Below are 12,042 nucleotides of genomic sequence, written 5' to 3'. Positions count from 1 at the left end.
ACCAGCAGGACCTTCTTGGACAAGCACCGTGCCAGCTGTTATTGGCGTTAATGACTTTCAAGAAGCATCTACAGTCTGAGGAATTTCTGACATGTTAAGTGTTTCACAAGAACTGCTGTTACCTCATTCATTGTTCCTGAACTCTGCATATCCTTTGCAAATTGAACCATTTATTCTCTTATTTAACTGTTTACCTCCCTGCATGGAGTATTCCCCTGTTAAAGTAAAGTTATTAACTCTTTCTCTGCCTTCTGTCTGTCACTGCATCCCGCAACCTGCTTACATAGGCACAGCCTTTAATATAGACAAATGGCAGGAGCATTGTGGTCCTTCATGGTCAAACTCCAAAATATCAACTGTTGAAGGTTTCAGCGTGTGTGTAAAAAGTCAACTTTTGAAGTTATTGAAATTTGTTTCATAGATCAGAATTCAGCCTCTCTAAAGAAAAATTACTGTTAATTTCGGGGTTTTGTAATAAAGTAACCAGAAAGTGGATGACATCACCAAATCTCTATAATCTTAAGATTTGTTGTAGTCATATCTGCTAGAGGGGTTGGTACCTAGCTACCATTTAAATTAAGCTGGTGATGGGGACCAATATTAGGGTCATAGATTTCTGGGTAAGTTCCTTTAGTTAGTTTTTTTTCTTCAATACAGTGTATTGCTAGAGGGGTTATGTCTTGCTGGCAAAATTTGTATAAATATCTAAATAAATAGGACAACTCAAACAAGTATATTTAGATAAGTTCTCCAGAAATGTAATAAAATGGTCCCATACATCATTCAGCTACTTGTCAAGATGATTTGCAGTCTTAATAAACACATCTTCTGAGACCTATGTCTAAACAGACAGAAAAATTGTATCATAAGCCCACATCTCTCCACGACCTGTCTCAACTGACAGGATTGTGCCGTAAGCATACATGCCGAGGGGAAAGGCTGTGACATCAGAAGAAATAAAAAAGTAAAATAGGGCCCACTTACCTTTAACACTAGAAGTCCCAGAAATTTCAAGCTCCCCCCTGAAGTCCCGAAAGAGGGTCAAATGACCCTTATTCAGAACTGACGACTCTGATGGCTCCAATTAGCATCCTTTCATTTGTAAATGTGGCCATTTTCTGAGGAATCTGCAGGGGGCAGTAGAGCTGAATTCATCCTCAAAACACTGAGTGAAACACAGGTCAAGAGACTTTGCATTTTGAGGGAACTGACAATTTGTATAAACCACACATTTTGTTTTGAAGCACACATGAAGTGTTTTGGGAGAGATGTGACCTTTTGCTGCTGATCCGTGATGTTGTGCTGGTCATTTTGCCAAATGTACATATAGTTTGCAAAACATACAATCTGTTTCAATTTTTCAAGTTTTTCTAAAATAATTTAGTTATGTTTTTCTTTTAAAAACAGACGTGAAAGAAGTGGGTTAAAAATGACAGACAAAAAACAAAACAAATTAGTTGTGTTGATCCACCTCAACAAAGGTCTTGTAAAAGAGCAAAAGAATGTAAGCTGCTCCTGAGTGTGTCTGCCCACCCCTCCCACCTGCATTGTTGTGTGGGGGATATGCATAAGGTTGCTAACACCTTAGCAAATTTGCATGCAGCCTTTTGTGCTGTGGGGGATAAATAGGTGACTGCTTCATCTATTTTGTTCACAAGAAACAAAATGCAGGGAAGGCTCACCACTCAGCTGGCATTGGAACTGATCCTGAGCAACACCATCCCTTGTGACTCAGATGGAGAAGACATAGTCCTTCAACCAGATTCAACCATCGATGCACGAGCAATTGTGCAACTGAGAGATGTGATGACTGCTACAAATACACGTGTGGCAAATGTACCAGGGACATACCCAGGCAGTGCCAGATATGTTCCGACAGTGCAGACAGACTGCTCGGTGAGTGCTGAAATGCTAGTCACACAAGAAGGACATGCCACTCACACACACACATGCAGCCCCCACTGCAGCCTATTGTAAATATGTGTGGAATTGTTTTATTCCGTGTATTTTTTTATTATTTTTATAACAAAAATAAAAAGCATGGAGATAAATAACAGTTGTTCTTTTGTATATTTTTCACACTGACATTTCAGTCCTCTTGACTTAGACACAAATGCTTCTGGTCATTACTCACAGCTGTACCTTGCTCTAAAATTTCTAATTCTCTATTTAAAATATATAAAAAATGATTCATTTCAGTGCTTTTTTGCTCAAATAAAACTAAACTAAATACAATATGTATAGTCTTTATATTATCAAATACAATAAACTGAATAGAATTAACTAGAAACTAAAAGGCTAAACTCAATGGAAAACAACAACCTCCTGTGGTGCGACAGTAGTGGCCTTAATTACAGAACAAAAGACGGTGATTATAGGATGTTAGATAAAATCCTTCAGGTCATTCGACCCGGCTCTGGGTTCCAAAGGTAGAAATGTTAAATGACCCCTCTCTGGGACTTCTAGTGTTAAAGGTGTGTGCACCCTATTTTTCTTTTTTGTAGAACATATCAGGGTGTGTGCCCCCTCCAGAATTCAGCACCCTTATTCCCCCATCTTTCCTACGAAAGGTTTTAATTGAGAGCTATGCATGTTTTCTTTTTAATTCCTCATTCACATGAAGCTGGTTTGGCACATGCGGTGGACTCTGGGAAAATGGCCGCCGGGGTGGCACATGTGCAGATGGAGATCTCGGCACCAAGATCTCGGGAGATGGAACTGTTGGGGCTCTGGCCTTTCACAAAATGTCGGCAGAGCCCCCGCAGCACAAGAGACACCTGCAGCACCACCAGACACCCCCGCAGCACTGCCGGACACCCTGCAGTAACGGTACCGGTAAGGTATATCCGCATTATAAGACTCACCATTTTCTCCCCAAATTTGGGGTCAAAAAGTGCGTCTTATAATCCGAAAAATATGGTATATAGGACTATCAATGGTTAACCAAAACCCTTTTTGTCCTTATGCAACAATTCTGTTTATTCACCCAAAAGTACAATATGTTCAATGCAAAAAACAAAAAATAATAACCATATTTCAAGGAAGCAATTTTTCTTTTTTTTTCCATCATCTATACTTGACTGGGTTAAATGGACTGGAAAGAAGACATAAGCACTTGTATACTGTTTATTTTACAAACTGCAGTGTGCAATGTTAGAACGATTTAGATGCTGGAATAAGACAGCTGTACAGAAGATATGTCTTCATTCCTGAATGGAGAGTAAAATATACAGTATCTGCTATATTACATTTACTCTCTCCACAGCTTGGTTCTGATTCAGGAATAGAAGGGTTCATTTAGTGCCATCTTAATCGCCTTGCATGTTAAACTTAAGGGAAGCGACAATTAGAGGGTATAACAAGCATACAAGTAAGTTGGCAGGCTTCACAGTGAATGTACAAACCAATGTACATTGTGCAATGTACAGGAACTGTTATTAATTTCCAAAATCACCAAAATTATATTCTTTAACTGATTAAAATGAAAAAACACATTTTTGTTAGGAGATATTACCCAGTCTTTAAGGGAAGTTCCACCATTGCAGCCTAGTTTTTTTTTTACTGCCCTATGTGGTAGAGCGGCTCACTCGGCTGGACACAGAGGTAGAAACTGAACACTGTTTGTTTAAGAACGTGTTTGGTTTGTTAAAGGCAGCATAAACCAAACTGGGAAAAATAAACATGGCCCTCTGGGCAAAACTGCAAAAACAAAGCAAACAAATGGCAGGAGCATTGTTGCCCTTCATGGTCAGACTTCAAAAGATCAACCATTGATGGTTTGAGTGTGTGTAAAAATCCAGCTCGTGAAGTTATTGAAATTTGTCTCATAGATCAGAATTCAGCCTCTCTAAAGAAAAATTACTGTATATTGCTGGGTTTTGTAATAAGGTAACCAGTAAGTGGATGACATCACCAAATCTCTATAATCTTAAGATTTGTTGTAGTCACATCTGTTAGAGGGGTTGGTACACAGTCTTTCTCCTAGCAGGGATCAGCCCGCTCACGATTAGCAATGTCCATGGTTTAACATACAACACAGGCACAAACCCTTTCTTGGAGTGCTTCCACTCTAGGCACAGTAAACACTGCTGCCTTTGGAAGCCAGCTCCTTAAGCCCCAGACCATGTGACTTCTCCACCATGTGACTGATCACATGACTGTGACATGACTGTGACATCACACAGTGTTGTGAGCTCATTTTCTCGTTCACCTTTGATGTCCGATGAACTCCCTCTGCTGGTGAAAGGAGGTGGTGAAACTGATTTGGATGGGAGAAACCTGTCACCTGAACAGGTGGATTGCGATTGGACATCCGGAATCTCTGGGTGGATATAAGGCAGTCGACGCCCTGTAGGGTTGCTGGTGACATCTCTGCTCTGAGCTCTGGCCTCCAGTTCAGTTCCTGTCTTCTAAAGCTAAGTTTGCTCTATTATTGTTCCATGAGATTTTGTCTGATTTGCTTAGTTTTGTGTTCTGCCAGCCCCGGCTGGGGCTCTGCTGAATTTCCATTTTTGTCCCTGATCGGTTAAATCTCTTTTGCTCTGTCTTCAGAATATATCGGAGTGCTGATATAAGGATTTTGAAGTCTAGTGACTTCAGGGCCGTTTTTCCTATCAGATGTGTTGGGACATTTTTGGTAGGGTTTTTGCGGATTGCAGCCAGCATCTTTTCTGTCCTTTCCTATCTAGTTAGTTGGGCCCCATCGTTTGCTCTGCCTGTCTTTCTGTCTGTTTGTGTTTTCATCTGTTTTCACCGACAATACATGTTGGGGGCTGTCTATTGCTTTGGGGTTTACTCTGGGGCAGTTTAGATTTCCCCTTTCTTTCTTTAGGCTTATTTAGTTCTTCGGCTGTGAAGAGGCGTCTAGGACCACCGTAGGAACGCTCCACGGCTACTGTTAGTTGTTGTGAATAGGATCCGGGGTCTGCAATCCGCTAGCTACCAACCTCTCCGGTTTTCTGGACTTAGCTTGCATTTTTGTTTTTTCCTCCTCTGGTGACTCATTCATTACAACACAGGTCCTGTCAGCACAAGGTGGTGCTGGCTCTACAGGGGGAGATATGGTGGACATCCTCCCATCCACACTATGGATGTACACATAAAAACCAGCCCATTATGCAACTTAGCTTAAACCTCACAGCATGTAGTATGCTGGAAAAAAATACTCTGGGTTTTATATCACTGACGCAATTAGGCGTAGTGAAACACATCTCCCCCCAGCACTTTACCAGTGACTTTGTCACACCTAATATATCTAAAGTAGAAAATCAAGCAACTATGGTAATAAACTGAGTTAAAGAAAAACTCTATAATTGTGTCAGCACGTGACCTGTGCAGACCTATATGTTTCCATAATGAGAGATCCCAAAACAAAACCTGTGTAGTTGAATTCTACAGTCACGCTCCCTGGTACCTAACCTCTGTGTACTAAGACAGATTTGGTAGAATAGAAAGAAGAATGAAACACATGGATCACAATATGGCACAGGGTCTGTTTGTGGATCGTTATGGAGATACATAGATCTGCAAACACAACACGATTTTGGAATGGTTGTGAGTATCTATGGGCACCAATTTAAATTGCGGTAACAAACAGATGGAAATTTTGGCCAAATTAACATTATATTAGCTACCGTATATACTTGTGTAGGGGGAGCAGCGGAGCAGCGGGTCACAGAGGCAGGAGCCAGCACACATCATACTCACCTACCTGTGTGCCGTCGCTGGCAGCAGCGCTGCTTTTCGTTCGTTCCAGCACCAGCAGCTCTTCCGGCCGAGAGATCACGTGGCCCCGCTCAATAAGGTAATGAATATGCACGCCTCTCCACTCCCATAGGTGTGGAGTCCATATTCATTGCCTTAATGAGCGGGACCACATGATCGCACAGCCGAAAAAGAGCTGCTGGCGCCAGAATGAGGTGAAGTGCCAGCGAGGGTGCGCAGGCAGGTAAATAGGATGGTTTTCTTTTTTTTAGCAGGAATCATGCATATCAGGATAGGGGATAAAGAGCCATACATACAAGAGTAGGAGATAAAGAGCCATGTATACAATGACAGTGACGGGGGAGGCATGCATACAATGACAGGGACCGGGGAGCCATGCATACAATGACAGGGATGAAGGAGCCATGCATACAAGGATAGGGACGGGGGAGGCATGCATACAATGACAGGGACGGGGGAGCCATGCATACAGTAACTGGCATGTGGGAGCCATGCATACAATGACAGGGACGGAGGAGGCATGCATACAATGACAGGGACATGCCCTGACAATAGGAACCATAGTGATTTTTAGGGTACATTGATGAAGGTCATTTAGACCGAAACGTCACTCTATGTACTGTATACCTTATTAAACCACCATTTGCATTGGATTCCACGTGTGTGTGCCAAGTTTATATTTAGATTTGTCACGGATTGGGGATCCTACCTGTGCACCACCATTAGAGAGTTGTGCCATCGGATTGCTCTTGCATACAATGAAAGGGACGGGGGAGCCATGCATACAATGACAGGGACGGGGGGAGCCATGCATACAAGGACAGCGATGGGGGAGCCATGCATGCAAGGACAGCGATGGGGGAGCCATGCATACAATGACAGGGATGGGGGAGCCATGCATACAGGGACCAGGGAGCCATGCATACAATGACAGGGACGGGGGAGCCATGCATACAATGACAGGGACGGGGGAGCCATGCATACAAAGACAGGGATGGGGGAGCCATGCATGCAAAGACAGGGATGGAGGAGCCATGCATGCAATGAAAGGGACGGGGGAGGCATGCATACAATTACAGGGACGGGGGAGGCATGCATGCAATGACAGGGACGGGGGAGCCATGCATACAATGACAGGGACGGGGGAGCCATGCATACAAAGACAGGGATGGGGGAGCCATGCATGCAAAGACAGGGATGGAGGAGCCATGCATGCAATGAAAGGGACGGGGGAGGCATGCATACAATTAAAGGGACGGGGGAGGCATGCATGCAATGACAGGGACGGGGGAGACATGCATACAATGACAGGGATGGGGGAGCCATGCATACAATGACAGGGACGGGGGAGGCATGCATACAATGACAGGGATGGGGGAGGCATGCATACAATGACAGGGATGGGGGAGCCATGCATACAATGAAAGGGATGGGGGGAGCCATGCATACAATGACAGGGACGGGGGGAGCCATGCATACAAGGACAGCGATGGGGGAGCCATGCATACAATGACAATGACAGGGATGGGGGAGCGATGCATACAGGGACCAGGGAGCCATGCATAAAATGACAGGGATGGGGGAGTCATGCATACAAAGACAGGGATGGGGGAGCCATGCATGCAAAGACAGGGATGGAGGAGCCATGCATGCAATGAAAGGGACTGGGGAGGCATGCATACAATAACAGGGACGGGGGAGCCATGCATACAATGACAGGGACGGGGGAGCCATGCATACAATGACATGGACGGGGGAGCCATACAAACAATGACAGGGATGGGGGAGGCATGCATACAATGACAGGGATGGGGAAGCCATGCATACAATGAAAGGGACGGGGGGAGCCATGCATACAAGGACAACGATGGGGGAGCCAAGCATACAATGACAATGACAGGGACTGGGGAGCCCGTGCATACCAGGCTTGTACTCGAGTCAATAAGCTTACCCAGTATTTCATGGCAAAATTAGGTGATTCGGCTTATACTCGGGTCGGCTTATGCTCGAGTAAATATGGTACTTTTTATCTTTAAAAATAACATATTGCTAGGTATTAGTTGGCGCTGAGAAATATTTTTTATTTAGCCATTTACAACTTTCGCAAGCAAAGGCATATAAATAGGTTTTAGGAGGTCTTGAAGCATAAAAGGACCTCTTGCTATTAGTGGTTAAAACCACTATACCTCTGATAATGTGGGGCAGGAATATGTACTGTTTGGGCTATTTTTTGCCCTATCTCTAAGTTTTTGCCACCTAATCTGAGAGCAGCATATTGTAGAAGCAGAGACCCTTATTCCATCAATGTGTCACTTACTGGGCTGCTTGCTGTAGTTTTGATAAAATCACTGTTTTATCACTTGGAGATTATCACTAGATGACTATTTGGCATGCAGCCATGTAGTCAAACCCCTATCCCCAGCATTTATTGGCAACTTTATGCCTATGCACAGTGTACACAGAAAGCTGCTAATTATTGTTGTGGGCGATTATACAGAGCTCAGCATTCAGAGAACTGGTAGATAAGCAGTAGAAGTGGTCTGATTTTATTAAAAAAAAAATACAACACCCAAACCAGGAAGTGACACATAACTGGAATCAGCTTTTAGCCTCTACATTGTACTTCTTTTTATGGAGTCTGTAACAATAGTATGCCTGCAATCATCCAAAATAATGGGTGCAGCCAACCTGTGATAACTTCTCTGTACTGGCCCAGTAAAAGCTGTATGGACTGTTTTAGATGATCTTTTTCCTTGATGGTTTATGAAGACTACCCGTACTAAGGGTAATAGTATAAAATATTCACAGAATTACCACGCTAATGGCCACCTATACATGATGCCTGTAAAATCCACCTGTTCACTACTAGCTTCTTACAGACATAAACTAGTGCAGTAAACATCATTGTGCATACAAGATCTATGCATGCACCACAGTAAACCAGAATATGCCTTTTTAACTGCCCCAGGATGCATAGGGATTGTAATATTGGCTAGAGCATTGTAAGCATCTTGTGAAAGGCCTTTGAGTCAGATATATTATTTTCTCTCCCTCAGGAACGGAGGAGGTCGCAGTGGAACATTCTGTGCTATCTGTAGTGTGTGCGAGATGATCCAGCAGCAAAATATTATTGATGTGTTTCACACCGTGAAAACCCTGCGGAATAACAAGGCAAACATGGTGGAAGCACTGGTGAGTGACTGGCCACTGCTGCATCTAGTGAAAAATGTAAAGTTACAATGTCCTCTTTTGCAATGAAAATTAAAAGCAAGCCTTAATATCCATCCAAATTGAGAACCATCTGAAGGTGCATTCACGCTGTCTTCTGTGTGTGGGAAGGGGGTTAGCAGCTGCTTTCTTCAGTACAACTAGATATAACTTCTCGAGAATGTACAGATTTTCTATACAGTATTTACATTGTCTGACATGGTCTACTGATCTCATATCTCCCACATAACTAAATATGTTTGGTCTTTTATATTTAGCCACAGTTTAACTACTGTAACTGTATATTCATCCTTCTTTTATGCCCACACATTTCTATAACAATGAACTGGGTAGATTGTTAAATGAATAAGACGTTTTCTTTGTCTGTTCATACATACTGCTCATATAAGAGGGTTGTGGCCCACTCTTGCACAGGGGACCACCAGAGGATTCTCCTGTTCTCCTGTGGACCAGTCCAAGCTTGAACCAGAAGCCAGAGACAAAGTCAGGTCACAGCCAAAGCCGAGTCAAACACCGGGAAATCCAAAAACAAAGGGAAACACTAAGATGAGACAGGCAGAGAGGAAGGAACAGACACGGGCAAAGTCAGTAAGCGCAGCAGGACAAATCAGGGGACTACCAGAGTCAGATACACACACACCATAAGCAGAAACTATAACTGACATCACCTGCAGGATGCACCGGGGAGAAATAGCTGACCTGAAACCAAAATGAAGCAAGGGAAGGTTAACCCCTGACATGACCAGACCGGGAAAAGGGGCAGATAGGACTCAAAACCCGGTCTGGAACATGACACACATTAGATAAAAGTTGCTTGAACACAATAATATCATCAGGGGATCAGCTGATCGTGTGTTGGGATGTTCCAGATATCGATTTTCAACCCCATTGTAGCTTTCTCATGATTGTACTTGCGTACTCATTGCTCTTAAAGGGATGATGTCAACTTTTATGTTTTCTTTTTTCCCATTTCAGGAACAATATAAATATGTATATGAAGTTGCCTTGGAATATCTGAATTCCTTCTGATCATGGGAAGTGTGAGAAGATGACCTGGTCCTATGCAGCCCCTGTGTGGCTTACAAGACTTTTTAATGGGGTGGGTGGGTGGACAGTGGCACAGTATGGGATTCCACATTGAAGTGCATATTTGGATAAAGGAAAGTTGAGCAGCAGTATATTTAAGAGCACATCAAAGAACAATGCCTTTTTTCTGACTATATTTACCACTAATCTACTCTACTCTTTTTCCGGGGCCTCTTTTCATTTCCTCTCTGCTTTCCTGTTCTGTCCCACCACAAAGACACTATAAACATCAATTTGTGACCCGACCAACTCCGGCGAGAAAAATCAAAGACTGTAAAGTGTTTTCGATTCCTCAAACAGATCTAGAGGATTTCTATATACGCGGATGCAGAACTCCAGCCATTTTCTAGGGACATTTATGTCATATCATGCCAGTCACTCATGAACTGCCTCTTAGATGGATGCACTGGCAGAGATGATAAATCTCCGCACTCACTTATTACTAAAGGATAATGCTCCCTTCTTTAAGCCGTGTTCTAATGCTCTTTGCAGCAAACCCCAAGGTACAGGTGATGTGGTCTTGTCCTCTTTCTAATGAACCTGTCTTTATTTATTGCTGTAAATGTTTTTGGGGAGGGGCAAAGCAGTTTGTATTCTGGAGAATTGTCTTGCAATGGAGCGTCCAATAAAATTGTGATGTTTTTTTCTTAGTAATGCTTGTTCTGTCATGAATATTGTGTGTATTCCTCTACAAGATGATTGACTCCTGTTTAGTAAAAGGCTTAGAGGTGGGAAAAGGGGGGACTAGTGGACAAAGTCTCTTTGATAAATTCAACATGACCAACAGGAGTAGTTTGAAAGTGGTTTTCCACTTTTCAGGACCTTTTTAGTTTCTTTGTCCACTTTGACATATGTTTTCGTCTTTTCAATAAATGGTCATAAACATCAGCTGTGTTCCTAAGGTGGCCATACACATTAGATAGATGTTGGTTGATGATTAAATAACTGTTAAATGAATGTTTATTTGGTAAATGATCCTTCGGCCAGCACAGCCATACACAATTTAGTTAACATTGGTCACTGGTATACCATTGCTATACACGTTCAATCATATAATGGTTGATATCTGGGTTGTCAAGGCAGAGTAATGGTCACTATAGAAGGATAAAAGATCTTTCATGGACCATTGTTGATGTACAAGCCATATGACGTAAATACAATCAATTACCTGTACAAACATTTCAAACCCGACAGACTTGTTTTCAGATGATGATTGGCCATTGGTTGGCTAATATGATCCTTTATTATAAAATGCAACCCTAACAGATGTTAGTAATTGTTGAAATATTCCAATTTTAGTGTAATCTGTATGGCAACTTAATACTGCAGCAAGCTACACTCTGTCTAAGGCCAGGGTCACACAAGTGTATATTTTTTCATCTGACAGAATCAGGTCAGTTATGCCAATCACAGTGTGATCAAACTCTGAGTAGAATTTGATCAGAGTGTGATCATAGTGTGACCCGATTCTCAAATGAGAACATGGAGAACATTTTTTCCATTTTCTCCATTGTCAGTATGTGGAAATCAAAGTCATCCAAGTGCAGTCCAATGTTTTCCACGGACTCTTTGACCTGCATGGCGAAGTGTGATCCAAATATTGAAACAAACTTGGACATGATGTGATTTTTTTTTTTACCCCGATTAGCTCTTTCCAAGGGAAAAATCGGACATGTGCATGGCCCCATAGAATAACATTAGTCCGGGTGCGATCTGATGTTTTGTCGGATCGCACTGAAACCAAGCGCTAAGGCTAATTTCACACTAGCGTTTATTCCACGCAGCGCATGGCGCTGCTAAGCCCCGCCCTCTGCCGGCTCCCTGCCGCCCCATCCGGTCATCGCTGCCTACTATCGCACATGGACGCTTGCGATCTGCGCACCCTATCTTTAGCATAGGGTGCACAGATCGTGCGCTGACCGTGCGCTAGTAGGATTTTGGCGTGCGCTGCGCACTTTTGAAGGCTCGCCGAAATGCAGCATGCTGCGTTCAGCACGCACGGGC

The 12,042-nt window shown here is 43.0% G+C and overlaps 1 protein-coding gene across 8 annotated transcripts in view; it reads left to right on the top strand.

Moving 5' to 3' along the window:
- PTPRT (protein tyrosine phosphatase receptor type T) overlaps positions 1-10,692 on the top strand; it is a 648,808-nt gene extending 638,116 nt beyond the window's left edge. For all 8 annotated transcript variants that reach the window (XM_073555336.1, XM_073555335.1, XM_073555333.1 and 5 more), the window contains 2 exons: positions 8,781-8,916; positions 9,928-10,692. In XM_073555336.1, the coding sequence (XP_073411437.1) occupies positions 8,781-8,916; positions 9,928-9,981 (190 nt within the window). In that variant the 3' untranslated portion in view covers positions 9,982-10,692. The remainder of the gene's footprint in view (positions 1-8,780; positions 8,917-9,927) is intronic.
- Positions 10,693-12,042: the final 1,350 nt, after the last annotated feature.

This window comes from Dendrobates tinctorius, unplaced genomic scaffold, assembly GCF_039654945.1.
Source record: "Dendrobates tinctorius isolate UK_male_01 unplaced genomic scaffold, ASM3965494v1 ptg000223l, whole genome shotgun sequence".
NCBI classification, from domain to species: Eukaryota; Metazoa; Chordata; class Amphibia; order Anura; family Dendrobatidae; genus Dendrobates; species Dendrobates tinctorius.
Note: the sequence above shows the minus strand (reverse complement) of the source record. Positions and strands in the feature narration are given on the sequence as shown.